Source organism: Pangasianodon hypophthalmus, chromosome 4 (genome assembly GCF_027358585.1).
Source record: "Pangasianodon hypophthalmus isolate fPanHyp1 chromosome 4, fPanHyp1.pri, whole genome shotgun sequence".
In the NCBI taxonomy this organism is placed as follows: domain Eukaryota; kingdom Metazoa; phylum Chordata; class Actinopteri; order Siluriformes; family Pangasiidae; genus Pangasianodon; species Pangasianodon hypophthalmus.
The window spans coordinates 4,184,628-4,206,151 of record NC_069713.1 but is presented as its reverse complement, the minus strand read 5'-3'; the positions used below and the strand labels follow the sequence as shown (position 1 = coordinate 4,206,151).

Sequence of the window (21,524 nt, the reverse complement as noted above, 5' to 3'; positions counted from 1 at the left end):
CGTGGGGCTCGCAGATGGACCTGGCGGAGGGAATGGAGACGGGCCCGTCCCTTTCTCCTTCCTCACCCTCCAGGTCCACTGTCCCCTCCCTGGGCTCGGAAGCACGCTCTGTGGTTTCTTCCCCCCGGGGAGCGGACTCGGCGCTCCACCTATCGTCCTCCGAGGAGGTCGATGTGGAGAGCGTCGACCCTGAGCCGCAGTCTCCTCAATACGGGGAGCTGCTCGAGGTGGTTACGCGGGCAGTCGCTAAGCTTAGCATTGACTGGCCCGCTGAGTCATGGCCTGAGCCTCAGGGCTCTAGACTGGATGAGCGCTTTTTACGCAGTAGGCCGCCACCTCCGCCCCGGAGCCTGCCCTTTTTTCCGGACCTCCACACTGAGGTGTCGAGGTCCTGGAATAGGCCGTTTTCAGCCGGGTTGTTCAGCCCCACTTCTTCCCATTACGCTAATGTGGCGGGGCTGGACTACTCCGGTTACAGGGCGATGCCCAGGGTTGAACAGACGCTAGCCAGCTATCTGTCCCCTGCTGCTGCATCGTCCCTGAAGGCTCCGGCGTTGCCTACCAAGCCGCTGCGGACCACCTCAGTGCTGGTAGGCAAGGCGTACACGGCAGCAGGTCAGGCCGGTGCGTGTCTGCACACCATGGCGGTGTTACAGGCGTACCAGGCCGACCTGCTTAAAGAGCTGGACGAGCAGGGGGAGAGTACGTCTGAGCAGGTAGCTGAGCTCAGGCAGGCCGTTGATCTGGTCCTCCGCGCCACCAAGGAGACCGCCCGTGCACCGCGGCGTTCTAGCGGTTCCTCCCCCGTCGCTCTCTAGCTCGTGGGGCTGCTGGGTGGGGGCAGCCCCCTCCGTGTACGGCCCCCTCCTACAGGGAGGCCCAAAAGCACCGGCCCGGCCCTTCGGGCACTAAGGCGGATCTGAGGACCGTCCTCATGTCCAGAAGGGCCGCGGCTAAGAAGCCCTGATGGTTTTGGCCCAGGGCTTCCGAGGGCGGGCCCCTCTGGGGCGACGCGGAGTACACCTCATCTTACGGTGCCCGGGTCCCCCCAGTGCCCTCAGGAGGTCGATCTGCCAACCCTGCCACCTATGGTGCTTCAGGGCGCAGCGGTCTCCGGCGAGCGCCTCTCCCAGTTCTCGCCCGGCAACGTAGCGGGTCTGGGAGGCTCGCGGCCTCTCCTGAGGCCTTCGCAGCGGTTAGCTCATTTCCCCCATGTCGGTTCGCCACCTCAGGGCACCCAGCTAACCGCTTCTATTACACCTGAGGTCAGTCTCGAGAGACTGATTCCCTTAGTGAGCTTTCTGGCAGCGTGGAAACTTCTGCCAAATGTGTCTCATTGGGTCCTGCGTACTGTAGAAAGAGGCTACCGAATTCAGTTCGGCTCGCCTCCACCTCGTTTTTCTGGGGTTCTTCCCACTGTGGTGGGTCCTGAGCAGGCTCTGGTATTGGAGCAGGAAGTACGTACTCTCCTGAGGAAGGAGGCCATCGAGGTGGTCCCTCCTCACGACAGAGAGTCAGGGTTCTACAGCCGGTACTTCATTGTTCCCAAGAAGGGGGGAGGGCTGCGTCCCATTTTGGACTTGCGGCAATTGAACCTCTCAGTCGCTTGACTGAAGTTCAGGATGCTTACGGTCACTCAGGTCGTGTCTCAGATCAGGTCCGAGAACTGGTTCGTCACGATCGACCTAAAAGATGCATTTCCACATCTCCATCCTTCCCCCGCACAGGAAGTTCCTGAGGTTCGCTTTCGGGGGCAAAGCTTACCAGTATCGGGTTCTTCCCTTCGGCCTAGCACTCTCACCCCGCACCTTCACGAAGTGCGTGGATGCTGCCCTGGCTCCTATGCGACTACAGGGCATCCGCATACTGAACTATATCGACGACTGGTTGATTTTAGCTCATTCAGAGCAGATGGCGGCTCGGCATCGAGATGCCGTTCTCGCCCATATGAACTGGGGTTAAGACTAAACGCCGAGAAAAGCGTGCTTTCTCCAGCTCAGAGAACCGCATATCTAGGCGTCGTGTGGGATTCGACCACGATGCAGGCACGTTTGTCTCCTGCTCGGATCGAGTCGGTCCTCACAGCGGTCGCGAGAGCGAAAGTAGGCCGGTCGCTCACTGTAAAGCAGTTTCAGAGACTGCTGGGCCTATTGGCAGCTGCGTCCAACATGATACCGTTTGGCCTGCTGCACATGAGACCCCTACAGTGGTGGCTCAAGACCAGGGGGTTTTTCCAAAACAGAGGAAACCCGCTCCGCATGATCAAGGTCACGCGGCGATGCCGCCGTGCCTTAGCTGTGTGGAGAGAACCTGGGTTCCTGTCTCAGGGCCGGGCCCTGGGAGCTCCTGGTTGCCGCGTAGTGCTAGCGACGGATGCGTCCCTCACCGGATGGGGAGCGGTCATGAGTGGCCGTCCTGCCCGTGGTCTGTGGAGCGGCCGCCATCTCACTTGGCACATTAACCGCCTGGAGATGCTGGCCGTGTTTCTAGCTCTGAAACACTTTCTCCCAGACCTAAGAGGCCGCCATGTGTTGGTGGTCTCTTACATCAACCGCCAGGGAGGTCTGCGTTCGCGCCCCCTTTACAGGCTGGCGCTCCAGATCCTTGTGTGGTCCCAAGGGAACCTCCTCTCATTGAGAGCGGCCTACATCCCTGGTCATCTCAACGTGGGAGCGGACGCCCTGTCGAGGCAGGGGCCGGTGCCCGGGGAATGGAGACTCCACCCCGAGGTGGTGGAGCTCATATGGCGTATGTTCGGCAGAGCCCAGGTGGATCTGTTTGCGACGCAGGAGACGTCGCACTGTCCCCTTTGGTTCTCTCTGACTCATCCAGCTCCTCTTGGACTGGATGCCATGGTACAGCCGTGGCCGAGGCTGCGTCTGTACGCCTTCCCTCCGGTCGCTCTGCTCCCGGGAGTTCTGGAGAGAGTGCGCCGGGACGGATTTCGTCTACTGTTAGTAGCCCCATTCTGGCCGGGCCGAGTATGGTTCTCGGACCTGATTTCCCTCCTAGACGGCTCCCCATGGGAGATTCCGATCAGGAGGGATCTCCTCTCACAGGCGGGGGGCCATCTTCACCCCCGCCCGGAGATGTGGAAGCTGTGGGTGTGGCCTCTGAGGGGGCACAACTCCGCGCTTCCGGTCTCTCAACCGAGGTTGTGGAGACCATCCTCCAGTCCAGAGCTCCCTCTACGAGGAAACTGTACACCCTGAAGTGGAAACTTTTCACTTCCTGGTGCGGAGACCGCCGGCTTGACCCTGTTCACTGCCCAGTTGGTACAGTGCTGGAGTTCTTGCAGGCCCGCCTCTCCGCGGGGCTGACCCACTCCACCCTGAAGGTGTACGTAGCGGCTATTGTGGCCTGCCACGCCCCTCTCGATGGCCAGTCAGTGGGCAGGCACCCCTGGGTGACACGTTTCCTCCGCGGTGCGCTGAGGATCAGACCTCCAGCTCGATCTCGGGTCCCCTCGTGGGACCTGGCCGTGGTTTTAGAGGCTCTCTGCAAACCCCACTTCGAGCCCATAGAGGAGATTTCGGACCGTCTTCTGACGTTGAAAACTGCCTTTCTCTTGGCAATTTCCTCTCTTTGGAGAGTGGGGGATCTTCAGGCCCTCTCGGTGGCCCCTTCCTATTTAGACTTTGCGCCTGGTTTGGCCAAAGCATTCTTGTACCCCCGAGCGGGGTACGTACCGAAAGTCCCCTCCTTGGCACCACGGCCGGTCGTGCTGCAGGCTTTCTGTCCTCCTCCCTTCAGGGAGCCCGACCATCGGAAGCTCAATTGTACGTGTCCTCTGGTCTCCCCAGTCCCCTGGGGGTCAAGGCTCACTCTACCCGAGCGGTGGCGGCCTCTAAGGCCTTTCTGGCAGGTGTGTCCTTACAGGACATCTGCAACGCAGCGGGATGGTCCACGCCCCTGACCTTTGCCAGGTTTTATGACCTAGATACCCGAGCCACACCCGGCTCCTCTGTCCTTGTGCCTTAGGCTTGCCTCCTCCTGGAGGCAGGGACTTGTAAGTCTGGCGGCGTGTGTATACTTGTTCCCATAGCGTTTCGTGACGCAGCTCGAGTTCCTGAAGGGGAACATCTCCAGGTTACGTATGTAACCATGGTTCCCCGAGGGAACGAGACGCTGCGTCTCGGTGCCACACTTCCGGCGTCCCTGCGGCGCTTGCTTCATTTTCCAGTAAGCTAACGCGGGGCTCGCCGCTCGGGCTTTTATGCTTCCGGGTCGCTACGTCTCGCCCATCCATTGGACGGATTAGACACGTGATTCAGAGCGCGGTCACGCGGGGGCGTTCCCATAGCGTTTCGTGACGCAGCGTCTCGTTCCCTCGGGGAACCATGGTTACATACGTAACCTGGAGACGTTTTTGTTTATTTATTATTAAGAGGGATTAAAATGTATTTCTTACAGATGGTAGTTTAGATTCCCTGAATAAGATTTAATCTTGTGGGTTCGGTGTGCCTAAAATGTGCTGTTTTCATTAATAGACTGAATATTTTCTATATTCATGTGATGTTCTGTTTCTGTTTCCTTTTTTAGTGCTGATTTCACTTATACCAGTGGCCCATGCTCAAGGTGATTTATATATAATTTATTCTGTATATTGTGTGCATATTTGATTTATTTTGGGGCTGAGAAGTTTGTGCAAAATTTGTCAATTTCTTCCTAGTTTACTAATGCAGGTTTTATAGCTCTAAATAAAAGATGTGACATTAACTCAGTTATTTTCGGTCTTTGTTTTTCGTACCATCTCATGTGTAGATTCACTTTGTGATCTTGGTAAATTCACCCACACTGTGTGGCTCTTGATTTACGGTTTCCCTTTTCACAAGAATTACTTTCACTTAAGATAAATAGTGCTTTAATATAAGAAAAGAATGACCAACAAAAGTTTTGATGTGAATAAATAGTTTTATGCTGCTTAACATATTAATTATAAAACAGCACAAGTTTAATGACAGCAGCACATGGGAGCAACTGACATAAATAGTGCTAAATAAAATTGTCCATGATGCCCCTGATTTATTAATAGTATGTAGGTTACACATATCAGTATCAACAAGTAACAAAAAACATGTACTCATACTCAATCTAAAAAATTATATTAGTAGTGTACACTTGGGAATTACTTTATGTAAGGTTTATTAACAAAAGAATGTTTTACAGGGAGTCCTAAAGTCGTGGTGTCCATAAAGCCTGATACACATGTGTTCATTGGAGAGAATGTTACTCTCAGATGTGACATACAGAGAGGAGGAAGCACTCAGCGGACATACAGCTGGTATAAAAATAATAACACACTCACAGACAACACAATGCAGGAGTTCATAATCCGGTCTGTTACTGACTCTGACAGTGGTGTCTACACCTGCAGAGGACAGAGCAGTTTCTTTCAGAGGTCAGAGATCAGCGATGCTGTTACACTGACTGTATCAGGTGAGTCTGTGGGTGTTTATTTCTTATTTAATATGATGACATTATTTTTAGGGTTCAGATTTTGAGCTGTCAGTAACTGAGTCCCTGTTTATTTAATGTTGACTTTCACTTCCCTGTCTAGTAGACACCAATTTCTTTCACAGGAATCATCATCATGTGTTTTGCAGTAGCATTTGGGTTTTATATTAAGTTTGCAGTAGAATTGTGGTGAGTCAGTCTGATTAATAGTACACAGTGAACATTAAGAAAGAAGGCAGTAAATCTCACCTTGTGTTGGCTCTGCCATTATCTGATTTATTAGAAGATCATTTAAGGAATTGGAATTCTAAGGTTTTATCTGAGCATTCCGTAATTTTGAGAGATTTTGATTATCAGCATCATCCACATCAGTCTCCGTCTCATCACCTGAGGTAGAAGTCACTCACAGCATTTAAATACGAGCCTCATTATCTTCTCTTCACTTGACTGATGTCTGTTCACACTAACACCGCTGGGGAAATAATCCCTGATTCACTTCTGTTCTGTTGACTATATTTCTAGTTATTAATGTCTTTGTATTAGGTCATTTAAATATTTTATAACTTTGTCTGCTGTCTTCTGTTCAAAATGTGTAAACACTCCTCCCTGTTTTAATGATGATGTGATGGCACATGAGCATCGCAGACATTTTGACAGCCACTATCTGATTACAAACTGAATTGATTAGACTTCTGTCTGTTTATATGTAACTATCCAAAGTTTTTATCAAATCCTTAGAGAAGCACACTTAACTCGAGAGGTTTTAGATGTCTGACATACTCGACATACTGACTGCACTTCCTGCTGTGTTTGGTTAAGTAGCTCATTGCCCAACATGATCCTTGCAGACAGACTCCAAGACAAGGTTAGAAAGTAAGCTAAATTAAAAAAAAAGTCATTTCAGTAAAATATATTTATGGAAAAAAAGGTTTCTTGAATTAGAAGTGTCATAGTACTAGCAGAAAAAACTATTTTGGTCAAAACTTGACTTTTGATCATGATTGGCTTCCTGAATTCAGTTGTAGCGACATCCAGACTGCCTCACATATGTACAGTAACTAGCATATTTATAACATTTAAAAAAAAGACAAAAGATTGAACCATATAATTTCAAGTACTTGAATTGAAATTTGTAGTGACAATGTAAAGGGAGATAATAAAATAATGAACTCTCAACTGTGTGTCCTCTCTTACAAGTGCAAAAATGATGCTCTGATAAAGATTGTTTTTACTTAACCCGAAATCTTCCCCTTAACACACAAACACATTTTCTTTCAAGATTCATTTAGGTATAGAGTTACTCTAAAGGGTAATTAAGGAAGTTTTTATATTTACCTGTTTAACTGTTTACACCTGCATACAAAACACATTTCATCTTCACTGAAATCCAGGCTGATCCTACTTTCATGGTTGGACTGCAGGAAGTCATGCTTTTGCTATTTTTTTTAGAAAATGCAGACATATTCAGATTGTGGTGCAGGATTTTACAGGATCTATAAAATAACAATCTAAAATAAGCAAATACAGTGTTTTACACTTCAGACTAATCATAAATTTTGTTACTGTGGCCGCTGGGAAAATACACACAGGACCGACTAAGACTATTTGGGGTTGTTTTATTCCTATTTATTAGTCAAGATATTATTCCTATGAAAGGAAGATCGGTGAAATAAAATACAGAACCAAAATGTCCTCTGCTTGGCTAAACATGGTCTGACTAAATAAATAAAAGAAAAGACACTTATGGTCACATAATTTAAATGAATCTTAATGGTGTGCAGTTTAAAAAAAAAAGAAAGAAAGAAAACTCAACTGCAAAAACAAGAGAGAATCATGCAGGAGAAAACAAGGAAATAATGCGGAATCAGGGGGAAATAATACGGCAGTGGCAATTCTAAAAGAAAACACATACACCTTAGAATTCCACTGACAATTATTCTGGCATACATTCAAACTAAAATACACTTTGAATGTCAGTGTGAAATCTATTCACTTCTGAAGCATGCGTTAAACACCTAGGGTTAGGGTTAGGGTTAGGCCAATCACACCACGAGAACTCGCTTCGCTCTCAGGTGCTCACAGGTTAGCTTGGCTCACAGTGCTAACTCTCACAACGCCACGATGTCCTTCGTCAGTATCCAAATCACTGAAAATCTCTATACCGCTACACACACAGCCTATTGCCCTCGTGACTTCCTAATCACCCGCTCACTTGCGTTGCTTCATTTGCATACGAGATGATGTCATCAGTTGACTCTTAAAAGCCCCATTCTCTACAGATATGAGTATTCATACATTACAAGGATTAATGCCTTTAACCATCACCCCGTTACATTACATAGAAAATATACTGAAAACCAGCTGTGTAAGAAAACATACAATTGTAACATATTTTATCAAATGTTAAATATAAAGGTTTGTTTTAAACACAAAACATATGTTAAAGCACAGTGAATCTACTGCTTATGTTGTAAAGTGAAAAGCAGCTCTGACACCTTCATCATTTCATACCAACAGTAAAACCCAAACCGACTGCGAGAGTGAATACTCAGAGCTCCGTCTACACTGGAGACACCATCACTCTGAGCTGTGAGCTGCAGCAGTCGACTGGATGGAAGTTTCTCTGGTACAAAAATAATCAGCTGTTACAGCTTCTGAAGAGTGAACAAGCACACACACTTAATGTGACAGCCAATAATGCAGGAGAAACAGTGTACCAGTGTCGCGCACGCAGGAGAAACTACTACACAATGTTCAGTGATCCTGTCAGGATTACAGCGAGAGGTATGTCATGATTTTTTCCCCTTTTCACTACAGTTTCATTAGAAGGAGTAAGAAAAAATATTTGTCAGAGAAGTTTATGATTTGCTGTTTCCCTGTAACATGACAAGCTCCTTTTTTTTATTCCTTAAAAAAAGTGAAAAAAATACGCAGAACAATTGGCATGAACCGGCCTTGAGCAATAATACTCAGAGGGACCAGTTAAGACAGGGTGAAACCCGCAGGAGGCAGGAGCCAGCCTAGGAGCCAGCCTAGGATAATCATTCCCAAATAATCCCATGTCGTCTCAGCACCTTTCAGAAAGGGCCAAGAACACACTAGGAATACGCCTGTCATAAACAGGTGTGTGCCCCTAGGTAGAAAGGATCCGAGCCTGTAAGGCCAGAACATCCAGGCTATAAAAGCCGCCGCACAAATGTCTGCCATGGACACCCCGCTAGACCATGCCCAAGACAAGGCTATGCCCCGAGTGGAGTGGGCTCTAACTCCTATGGGGCTATGGAGGCCCAGGGAGGAGTATGCTAGCGCAATAGCGTCAACTAGCCATCGAGAAATTCTCTGCTTTGTGACCGGAGACCCTTTGGTGCGGCCGCCAAAGCACACAAAGAGTTGTTCCGACTGCCTGAATGGAGCGGAATGCTCGATGTAAATTCTCAGTGCCCTGACAGGGCAGAGAAGGCTCAACTCTGGGTCTTCCTCCAGACTGTCCTGCTATAGGAGCATGAGAAGCTGCTATAGCTGCCACATAGACCTTGAGCGTGGAAGGGGAGTGGCCCTTGTCCAACAGCTCTTGTAGGAAGGACAATATCACTGATATGTCGCAGGAAATAGAATCTTCGCCGCGGGTTGCACACCAGGCAGTGAAGACCGACCATTTAAGGGCATAGAGGCGTCTCGTGGATGGGGCTCTAGCCTGTGATATAGTATTTTGGACACTTTCGGGGAGATCTACTGATTCCCGTCGAGAGCGCAAAGATGTAATGCCCACAACTCGGGTTGGGGGTGCCAAATTGTCCTGTTCGCCTGAGGGAGAAGATCCTGCCTCAGGGGAATGGGCCACGGGGCTGCTGTAAGCAGCTGAGATAGCTCTGAGAACCAAAGTTGGTTTCTCCAGAGCAGGGCCACTAGGAGGACTCTGCGTTTGTGATCCCTGATTTGTCTGATTACCTGAGGGATCAGAGTGATCGGGGGGAAAGCATACAGGAGAAGGTTGGGCCAATCGTGGGCCAAATGCATCCTCGCTCTTTGAAAAATATATTGGGCAATGAGAGTTGTCTTTTGTTGACCTCTGCCTTGCCAAAGACCTTCCAAACTGAACCGTCTGCGGGTGGAGCATCCACTCCTCCGAGGGGACGTTGCTCCGAGATAGCATATCTGCTCCTTGGTTCAGCACGCCAGGGACATGTGCTGCCCTCAACGACCACAGATTGAGATGTGCCGTGAGGAGATCTGACACTCGTAAGTGGAAGAGGAAGTATGCTCTCTGTCTGAAAATGTTTGTGTTTTATTGTTCTTGCTATAACAGCGGCTGCTTTTGCGGGTGCTTTCAGAACGGGCCCAGTATCCACAACAGCATTTACAAACACATTGCCACCAGCACCCGGAACAGAACGGGGTGCTTGGGGGCATAACAGAGATCATTTCGGGGGTGGTCCGGCGACAGCTAGACTTTGCCCCTTCCTCTTCCTGTCCAGTAAATCAGGACGATGTCCGAGGCGCAGGATCCAGTGTCAACTTGGGCCGGGGTCCTTGGCGTCTCAAAAATGAGTGGCATCTGGCTGAGCGGGAGCGCTGCGGAAGCTCAGGCTGTCGAGTAGGCTGAGCGGGCGCAGGCGCAGATCTAGCCGGCTGCTGCATTGTGGCGGGTTTAGGGCAATTGGTGGCACTCTCAGAGCTTGAACGTTTCGGCAAGAATTCTGCGCAGCAGTAAAGCACTCAGCAAACCCTTTGATGGCGGGTCCGAACAGCCCCGTGGGAGAAACTAGAGAATCGAGGAAAGGAACTTTGTCCGCCTCTTTGATCTCCGTCAGGTTTAGCCACAAGTGGCGCTCCAACACCACTAAATTGGCCATTGACCTCCCGATGGCCCGATGGCCTGATGGCCTGAGCCGTCGCCCTCGTAGCTCAAAGGGCTAGGTCCGTCGCACTGCGCGGCTCCTTGAAGGCCGCAGGATCGGGCCCCGACTCGTCCATAACTTGGAGAAGTTTCGCCTAAAAAACCTGGAGCACGGCCATTGAGTGCAGAGCTGAGGCTGCCTGCCCAGCGGAAGAGTAAGCTTGTCCAGCAAGGGCAGACATTGTTCTGCACAGTTTCAAGGGGTGTGTGACATTCGCTCTCCATCCAATGGCAGTGGGCGGGCAGAAGTGTGCGGCCACTGCCTCATCCAGTGGAGGTAGCCTCTCATAGCCCTTTTCGTCCGCCCCGTCGACCATGGAGAACGCGGATGAAACGGACGTGCGAAGGCGAGCCAAATAAGGGGCGCGCCACGACTTAGTGAGCTCATCATGGACCTCTGGAAAAAAAGGCACGGCTCACTGACGAGGAGCCTGACGGCACCCCGGCAGGAACCACCCATCCAGACGGCTCCGAGTGGGCTCCTCCGGCATGGACCACTCTAAACCCAGCACTGCCACCGCTTTAGAGAGAACGCGGAAGTGCTCGGCATCCGTACTCGTCTTGGTGACGCTGTAATCTATAGACGGCAAAGGGGCGGGGTCGAAGGGAGAGCCCGAAATATCCTCCGCATCTAACGTTGCTAAAGATATGCTGTCATCTAGCGGGTCGTCCTCTATCGCGCCAAACTAAACCATGTCGCTCGCATCAGCTGAGGGATGCTGGCACTCAAAGAAGACGGGGGCGAATCCTCTCTGCAAGGCGAGAGTGACGCACGCGGGGTCTGAGCCAGCGTGAGCTCGCTCACAGCCGGGCGCCACTCTTCTCTACCCCGCCGTTTTTTACTCGCTGGTCCCTGGGAGGAAGAAAACGGGGGGGCGCGAGAAGCGGCATTGCTTTCTTTTCAGAGCGTGCAGAGAGGAGAGACTCATGCTCACACAATGCAAGCATTCCATGTCCGTCAGAGCGGCTTCCGCATGGGGACGACCCAGGCAGGAAACGCACTCTGAGTGGCCGTCATCAGTGTGCAGGGCGGAGCTGCATGAGCTGCAATGACGGCGCGGATTTATATCAACGCCGCTTGCTCTTTTAGAGAAAAAAGCTCTTTTAGAGAAAAAAGGCTCTTTTAGCTCTCTTTGATCTTTTAGCTCTTTTCGCTCTTTTAGATCTTTTTTAGCTCACCGGATGGCGGCAGGGGACGAGCTGGTATCGGCGCCGGACGCTGAACGGCGGCTCCAAGCTCGGCAGGAACAGCGGGACGGCGCCGGCGAGTAGCTCTTGTCCGCAGCGAGGCGTGTCAACGGCAAGCGGCTTCAGTCTCGTAGCTCAGCGTAGAGATTGCTCTTCGTCGCTGAAGGAGAATTGATCTGAGATCCTATGGCACAATGCCCGATTATATAGCCAGATGGCTCCTCCCATTCTGGCGGGCTTCCTTGCCATAGATGCGTGCAGTTCCGCTGCCGAGCCATTGGTTCGCTTTATTGCACTGCACGAACCAATGGCCGTGCAGTTTCACTGCGTGATTGTAAAGGCTTCAGTCATCGGAGAAAAAGGAGTTTTCCCCATAGCGTCTAGCGAGGCAGTACGAGTGTAGTATCGAAAGGGAACATGGTTACATGTGTGTAACTAAACACCTGAACTCCACAAACTGTTGTAAAGTGATAAGGGTTAAGCACAAATTTACTGTAATTAAAAACATAAAATAGGACACAAAACCAACCCCATGCTGTAATCTTCATTACAATTTTCCATTTCAGCTTGCCTCTGAAAATTTGTACAAATTATTGTGGGTGTGAGTCACACTGAAACTGTTTTACTAATGAAGACTGGGTTTTTGTAGGAAAAACTATATTTATGATTATGAATACTAAAGATGGCTGCAATTCAGACATATAGTTACACTCATCTAACTACACATTATTAGTGTTTTATCAATAGTTAATATTTGTAACTATTACTCACTCCTTAGTTGATCTTTTGTAGTTAAACAGGGCTGTGTAAAATTGAAAGTTTTATTTATCTATTTATTTATTTATTTATTCATTCATTTATTTATTTATTTATTTAGCACAACCCTGTTCTGCTTGCTTCTACCAGTGACAGAATCACAAATGTAAAATTGCAATGATGATCATCAGTCCCATAAAGACTACAGACTACACTGTCCTGTACAGTTTAACTGGATTTACATGTGATGTTTACTTTAAAAAAATTTTTTTTTTAATTACAAAAAAATTTCCTCAATATTAACAAAATCATTAATATTGAGGAAATGTGCAATTACTCATTCATGAAAAACCTCGTACTGTGTATTAAATTAATTTAGAAAAATTTGTTTTGTATTTCCTGTGTAACAGAGAGACCACGGGCAGTACTGAGTGTATCTCCACAGAGCTGGCTGACTGAAGGAGACTCAGTGACTCTAAGCTGTGAGGTTACAGACTCCTCTACAGACTGGACATTCAGCTGGTACACAACTGTTCCCTACAGAGATGGCTTAACTCAAATAAAAAATAATCGTGGCTATAGCATGTATGTGGAGCTCCTCTCAGACAGCAGCAGAGGATCTGGAGGCAACTACACTCTCAGTCCTGCTGCTCTGAATCACACAGGAGTTTATATGTGCAGAGGAGAGAGAGGAGAACCAGCCGTTCACACACAGTACACCAATCCACAGCCACTATGGATCACTGGTGAGGAAAAATAACTGTTGTGTTGAAGTGTAGAATAGAAAAGTGTGGATGTAAGATCAGATTAATGCAACATTTATTTATTAGTTAAAGAGCTCTAAGTGCTGGTAGAGGCTTATTGTCATGATTTCCCTTGTGTTTCCCTGTATTTTGTGATGTCTCTGCCCCTTGTCATTGGGTAACTTTTCTGGGTAACATACAGGACTCAGGAGATGGTTGAGGATCTATGTGCAGGAGGATTTTATTTTAAAAGCCAGAAAGGTAGAGCAGGTAAACATTACAGATATAACCAAGTACAAATACATTATTCAGAAAATGTGTTCTAAACAGATACAGATTTGAATAGGAGGTGCACTATTCAGGGTTTGTTTGTTTGTTTGTTTGTTTTTAGAAAGCTTTCCAAAAAGGCAAGAATATGCCCACATCTTGTTTAAATCCAAATCCAAATACAAATATGGCTATTTAGAGCTAAAAACAGATGCAGGTACAGATGATGTCATTATGTTACACTGTTAATAAACGCAATGCAGATAACAGAGGTGTAAAGCAGGCAAGAGTCAAACACGCTGAAGCACCGTACAAGAAATCAGAGGACAAATCCAAAAGACTAATCAAATGACAAGGTAGAGAGTCTAAACAGGGCAATGGCAATCACAAACTAAACACTGCTCTGTACTTGCACAAACGCTGGAACTGGCAAGACTTTACATCATGTATAAGACCATGTGCTGGCCTAATATACTCTACAATGAGGAAGTGACCTGTAGGTGGTGTGATAGAGCTAGACTAATACTCAGGCGACAGTGACATCTGGTGGTGAGGAGGCGTAATGTCCCCTGGTGATGTGATTCCCTGATTGTGTGCACCTGTTCCTCACTGTAAAACATTTACTGTAATATTTACAGTAATTTACTAGCAAATCACAAATCGCAAATGACAGGAAATAACCATAAACATATTTACTGTAAAGTATTCTAATATCTTTATAGATAATTCCTGTTATGTTTATTGTATATTTCCAGTAATATACTGTAAATTTTGCAAGTTAAATACTTGCTCAAGGACCCAACCATAGCAGCTTAGCAATGCTGGGATTTGAACAGACGACCTTCTGATCTGTAACTTAAAGCCTGAAACACTTTAAACTCAAGCTTGATACAAGGAGAAATTTTATAATCTTACCCCTGGCAAAAAGATATCCCACTATGCAATGAATTTTCTGGTATTTTACTGTAAACCTGTGAAATAATAAAACAGTATTTTGCTGTAAAATAAATAATGTACATTTACAGCAATTTCCTTGTGTTCTTCCTCATTATATCACACAATTTCTCTTTAATTTTTATTTACATGGCTTTCTTCTTTGTTTAAGGTGAATCTCCTCCAGTCTCTCTGATCATCAATCCCAGCAGAACTCAACACTTTGCTCATGACTCTCTCTCACTGAGCTGTGAGGACCAGAGAAACTCTACTGGATGGACAGTGAGACGATACACACACAGTGAGGGAATGTTAGATTGTTCACGGTGGGGATCAGTTACAGGATCTACATGTAAAATCAGCTTCCTCTCCACATCCTACACTGGAGTTTACTGGTGTGAGTCTGAATCTGGAGAAAACAGTAATCCTGTCAACATCACAGTGCATGGTGAGTCTTCATGTAGTGTGTTTATTGTTAAAGGAAAAGGGAAATGGTTTATAGAATATTCTGAGTATGGATACGTGTATGCTAGTAGTAGATGGTAGTTTTACTAGTAGCAGTAAATGAGCATGGAATCAAATCAGTATTGGATATTCATATATATCTGTACTGATGCATCCATAATTCAGTTGAACGTTTTCTCATGAGCTAGTGAATTAAATACCTGCAGACTCCACAGATTTATAGGGTTTTAAGTCATATACAGATAAATTAGAGAACTTTTATATATCATCTACACACAAATAATAGTGTGTAGATTTCCTTGTTTGTGATTTTCTGTGTTCTAGATGGTGATGTGATCCTGGAGAGTCCTGTCCATCCTGTGACTGAGGGACATCCTCTGACTCTACGCTGTTTATATCGCAGCACAAATTCCTCAAACCTCCGAGCTGATTTCTATAAAGATGGATCAGTTCTCCAGACACAGACTACAGGAGAGATGATCATCCGAACTGTCTCAAAGTCAGATGAAGGTTTCTACCACTGTAAACACCCAGAGAGAGGAGAGTCACTGAAAAGCTGGTTCTCAGTCAGAGGTGAGAAACCTTGTGAGAATTTCTTTTTATTTGCTTCTCTTTTTAATAACACAGTTTATATGCACAGTGTTTAAATACTTAAATTCTGCTCTCTTTCTCTCCTCAGTCTCAGGTTCTAGATCCGGTGGTGTAACAGTAGGAGTGGCTGTGGGTTTGGGATTTTTGTTCATCGCTTTACTGATCTTAATGATCCTGCTGTGGTCCTACAAAAGAAAAAAAGGTCTGATAACTGCTTTAGCTATATTATGTAGAATATACTCAGCGTTTCTAAAAAATAAAGCAAATTTTGATGTATCACGTAATTGTGGAAAAATAACTAAAGGTTACTTGAATAACCAAAAGTGTTGTTTGGAATATTTCACACTTAAGTCATCATTATGGTCTGAGATATCGTCCTGATTACAGTGTAAGAAACAGTTTAAATACAATGTAGATTATAAAATAAATAAAAAGCACCTGCACATACTAAATATAGATATACTAACTGTAATGTTGTAATTAATACGTATTCATTTTATTCATTAATATTATTATATTATAAACCAAAAACCTTTTGTAAAGTCATATTTTCAGCTAAAAAAATCTATTTCAGAAAATATGGTGAAAGATGTGATGAAGGTTAACGACTAATTCACTGTAAAGAAAATGTATGTATTTAATTTTTTTTTACTTTTTTTTAGTTAATATTTTTTCAAATTCTCACAAATTATTCTGGGTGTGAGATCTGTCATACTGAACCCGTTTTAATAATGGAATCTGAGTTTTTGTGAAATCATTAGGTTTAGTTGTAAATATAACTTTACTACAGGTTTTGCAGTTCAGACGTGTAGTTACACTCATCTAACTACATATTGTTATTAGAATTATATCCATAATTAATAATTGTACCTATTCCTACTGTATTGTAGTCTCTCTGGTTATATTGCTGTAATCAGGGCTGTATAAAATAAAATGTTTCTGTAACTATTTACACCCTGTTCAGATGTAGAATCTGTCTCCCTCTACAGAAAAGCAGAAGAAAATCAATCAGACATCAGAGCAGAATCAGAGCCGGTCAGGAGCTGAAGACTATCAGTCAGGACACACACCACTTCAGGCTGGTCAGACACTGTCTCAATCACTTTATTTCTACATTTATTAGAAGAATAGAAACTCACATCTTTCTTTGAAATTCATTGTAAAATTATCATCTCTTTAATACACAGCATGAACAGCTTTTAATAAATTCAGTTGTTTTATTTGTTTGAAATCTATTTTGTAATCTACAGTAGCATTTATAACAAATTCAGAACTCTTTATTATGTTTTCTCCAGAAAGTGAACATATTTATGGTACTGTGGATCAGGCAGATACGAGTGGAACAGGTAGCTTTATTTCCTCTTGCATTAGGAGACTTAACTATAGATTAACTCTATACAGTAAAGTACAGAAGTGTTCAGTGTTCAGGTGAAGCTGCAGCTGAGAGTGAAGCCACTTATGCACAGGTCACGAAGAAAAAGAAGACAAACAGGAACAATGGTAGAGAATTTTTAATGCTGGGACATTTCATGTATTTATTAAAAAAACAAAATCAGCAAATAATATTTGAAATCTTAATAAATCTTAATCTCAATAACTTGTCACATTAACAATCTGCATCCAAGTATCTGAGGTCATAAGCTGCAATATTCCTCCAGATCAGCGAGTCAGTTCCGTCACAGTCTCCATTAAAAAGTCAGTGATGTGTTCTGCATAGCATTAATCATAAACTTATCACACATTCGAACAGATGCCTCATGCTGATGATAGAAGAAGCTGAAGAAAGTAACCTCTAGAGTTTAAAGATCTACTCTAAAAAAGCAGCTAGAGTTCAGTGAGGTTTTGGCAGGAGACTGATAATGACTTATGTTTATGTTTATGAGTTATGACTGATGTATTACAAGGCTAAAGATCATTGGGATGGTTTTGTTCTCTGCTACTGCAGGTGCTGATGCTGAACCCGGTGTTAGTGATGTGACTTATGCTAATCTTGAACTAAAACCAATGAAAAATGAAAACAGAATAAAAGGTAAAGCAAAATGAAGACATTTTATTTTGTGTCATAGTTCACCTGCACCCTACTCTTATTTTACGTAATGAATAAAACACACTGTTGTGCTGTTATAGGAAAATAATCAATGACAGTGTGGTGTGATGAAGCAGAGTTACTGCTTCAGAGTTCCTACCCTGGAGGTGATTATTTTCCTATTACAGCACATCCCAAAGTGTTTTACCACAGCAACTTGCCTCTTTAATTCATTACAGAAAGACACATCATACTTTTCATCCATTTATTGTTGTGAGATTTCTGCAAAAGTTAGTTCCTTTTATCACTTGTGTTTCATCACGTATAAACAGTCGTTCCTTTATCAGCTTCTCTTTTTTCTCTTAAAGTGATAAGCTTAGAGTCCTCTGTCTTGAAGACTTTCCCATGTCAGAAAATTTCCTGACTGTTACACAGCACTCACACTGGAGACTCCTTCCTAAATGTTAAATAAACTTCTAACAGAAAAATCCATATTAACACTTACATTTTTTTTTTGTTAAACAACATCCCTTAATCTGTTTATTCACATAATCTATCACTTTATTTATGTAATCTGTTACTTTATTTGTGTAATCTGTTATTATAGAAGTGATATCATATTAGAACAATTGGCATTAATATAAACGTGTGATTTGCAGCTGCACTACTGTCAGAGCTGCTGTTGTAGAAAATTAATCAACACCTTCTGACCAATCAGAATCCAGAATTCAACACTGCTGTGGCCTAATGTATTTTACTTGTGAATGATTTAATATCCAGATCATTTTCTATTTAATACTTTCGATGATTTGTAATTTTTCAGGAGATTAATTCAGGATATCTTGATTCCCACTCGAAAAGGCCAGTGTTTTAAAGGTGCATTGGGGTGAACTTGGCATCTAGCAGTTACAGTATCCATGTACACAAAACCCCGCCTCACAGAATCTGAAAGAGTTCATCCATGTTAGATTGGTAGCTGTCTAGATAACTTTCCATCATCTCATTCTACTTGGACAGTTATGACATAGTTAGCTATGAACATGCAAAATACTGACACGTCAAATAACTAACTGATTTCTTGCTTTGGTAACTGATTCAAAAAGTTAATTAGTTTGTAACATCAGTGATAGCAATGTGAGGAGAAATGTATTTCTAAACATATTTATTGCAATCACTTTCTTTCTCTCTGCAGTGAGCCGTGTGTCTGTGTCCACTGATGAAGCTACAGTTCTCAAACAGATCGCTGGAAAACTGCGAATTGTGATTGTCTTCTGTTTTTCCTAAAATGCTCAGAGTAGTAAAGTCTGCTCATCCCCTTCCTGTACCCAAGGAACATCACTTATTATTTTTTAATGCTTTTTACTGCTTTTCCTTTTCTACTTATTCTGTACACTTATTATTAAGTATTGGGACACCTGACCATTATACCAACAGGGATTTTAATGACATCGCATTCTAAATACATTAATATAGAGTTGGTCCCCCCTTTGCAGCTCTAACAGCTTCCACTCTTCTGGGCAGGCTTTCCACAAGATTTGCGTGTTTCTGTGGGAATTTTTGCCCATTCATCCAGTAGAGCATTTGTGAGATCAGGCACTGCTTTTGGACCAGAAGGCCTGGCTCGCAATGTATTCCAGTTCATCCCAAAGGTGTTGATTGGCATTGTGGTCAGGGTTCTTTGCAGGCCAGTCAAGTTCTTCCACACCAAACTCATCGAATCATGTCTTTATGGACCTTGCTTTGTGCACTGGGGCACAGTCACACTGGAATAGAAAAGGGCTTTCCTCAAACTGTTCCCACAAAGTTGGAAGCATAGCATTGTCCAAAATGTCTTGTTATGCTGAAGCATTAACATTTCCCTTCACTGGAAGTAAAGGGCCTAGCCCAACCCTGAAAAACAGCCCCATACCATTATCCCTCCTGCACCAAACTTTACAGTTGGCACAATGTAGTCAGGCAGGTAATGTTCTCCTGGCATCCACCAAACCCAGACTCGCCCATAAGACAAACAGAGAAGCGTGATTCTTCACTCCACAGAGCATATTTCCACTATACATATTACTATTACTCATATGCTAATTCCATTGAACATACATTAATACAAATAATTTAATATACATATGGTTCATTATACTTATTTTTATTTTACTCATATACTTGCACTTCAGTGCTTTTGGTTGTTTTTCGGTTGGATACGAACACTTGGTATCTGGTACTGCACACACCAAAGAAGAAGAAACATGAGTGAAGTATGTAAGTCTGTCACTGGTTTCTTACACAAAGTGAGTTATTCTTGTTGATGTACAAATTTCACTGATGAAATAATGAATTAACATGAAAGTACAGTTGGCTGGGGTGAACATTTATATTTTTGGTTCTGCAACGTGCTGTCCTGGATCATTGCTGCCGTCATCTGATCTGTTGATCCACACACACACACACACACACACACACACACACACACACACACCTTTTAAATAATGTTGTTTTTGAAAATTTTCTCTTTATAATTTACATTTTTCTAAACATTTTCTATGCCTTTACACATGACCTGATGCTTTGGTAGTCATCTCACCACATTCAATAGAGGAGGCTTACAATAGAGAACTCGTTTTGTACTTCAGCAATGTTTAGATAAAATATGAATAAAGATGTACAACTCTGAATGAAATGTAGGTTATCCTTGCCATATATACAAATAATATTTTCCTTAAAACATATATATTTTATATCTTTTCATTCTGTTTGTTGTTAATTTTAGACAGGTTAAGCAGTGATGTTGATGGTAGTCAAAAATCAGCAGCTTTCCACAGGTAGTCTACATTTAAAGCCAAGTTATTAGTAAATATGTTTGTGTGGAATTACAGTGTACAATTGGGTGTTTTATAAATGAACAGTGTCATAAACAGAGCTGTGGTGTTTTTTCTACTGTGATAAAAGCAGTAAGTGTCTTCTGAGCTGCAGTCACTTACTGCTTTTATCACTGGAGAATCAACACTACAGCTCTGTTTATGGCCCTGTTCACTGTTCAATTCCATATTTGGACAAAATCTATTCATGCATACCAAATGTACATCTGAACCAACATGATAGATGACAAGGACAAGGTCCACTGTCTTCCAAAGTTTAGCTCCAACCCTAATCAAACACACCTGAACAAACTAACCAAGGTCTTCAGGATTACTAGAAAATTACAGGCAGGTAAGTTTGGAGGTTGGAGCTAAACTCTGCAGATTTGAAGAACCCTGTGATAGTTTCATTGTTATCACTATAGACTTCATTGAGAAGCATAAGCTATTGTATGTCAATCAAAAACACAATTACTGTAAAATATTGTTCATTTTTTTATTTGTTATAATTATTACATCTGTTCATTTCTCAAAATGTATGAATAAAGTAGGTTTTTCCCCAAAGTTCTACTCGCCCTTTTTCTGTAACCAGTGGAATTTCAAACTAAAAAAATTGTATAGCAGAATGCTATTATAGAGGACTTATTTCTGTGAAAATTTCCTGTTGGTATCCGGTCCCCCACCAGTGATATTCAACTTGAAAGTGAGGAGAATTAAAAAAAAAATTGCACTTTCTCCCCCCAATAAAAAAATAAATAAATAAGAGAAGTCTCAAACCTGAGATGTTCTGCATGCACACTATAATTACCTAGGTACCCCCAAAAATTAAGACTGGGACTCGAACATTGGGACTGGGACTCCCATTATAAATTGACCCTAAAAGATTACAATTGGACTGAAGTTCTAAGTTCTAAGAATTTGCAAAATGTTTATATGTGTACATATACCTTGTAAAGTGCTCTAGAGATCAGTTTTGGTTCCAAGGAGCTAGCAGCATCCTGAGACAAGATACTGAGGTTTCTGTAAAGAGCTGTATAACCAAAATTTGTTGTGTGCCATGACACAAAGATGGCCTTGTTAAACTAAGTTAAAAAAAAATATAAAAAAAAAACACTGGTGGTTTAGTAATGCCAATACATAGAGGTAATCACTCAAAAAAACTCAGGAAAATTAAAAATGGTCAAGTAACCTGCATTGGACGAGTTGAGATGGAATGAAGCAATGGCCAGTTTGGGTGAGCCTGTGCCCACTCTAGACTCAGATTCCTTTTCTTGGCTGACAGGAGTGATCTTCAGCTGCTGTGGCCCATCTGCCTCAAGGTTCAACATCTTGTGTGTTCTGAGATGTGTTTC

The 21,524-nt window shown here is 44.0% G+C and overlaps 1 protein-coding gene across 1 annotated transcript in view; it reads left to right on the top strand.

Annotated features, from left to right (window-relative positions):
• Positions 1–21,524, top strand: part of LOC117597097 (Fc receptor-like protein 5) — a 42,963-nt gene that overhangs the window by 4,264 nt on the left and 17,175 nt on the right. Inside the window, exons 2-9 of the mRNA XM_053233246.1 lie at positions 4,543–4,578; positions 5,170–5,439; positions 7,975–8,241; positions 12,709–13,044; positions 14,414–14,701; positions 15,031–15,279; positions 15,386–15,499; positions 16,287–16,379. Of these exons, the coding sequence (XP_053089221.1) occupies positions 4,543–4,578; positions 5,170–5,439; positions 7,975–8,241; positions 12,709–13,044; positions 14,414–14,701; positions 15,031–15,279; positions 15,386–15,499; positions 16,287–16,379 (1,653 nt within the window). The remainder of the gene's footprint in view (positions 1–4,542; positions 4,579–5,169; positions 5,440–7,974; positions 8,242–12,708; positions 13,045–14,413; positions 14,702–15,030; positions 15,280–15,385; positions 15,500–16,286; positions 16,380–21,524) is intronic.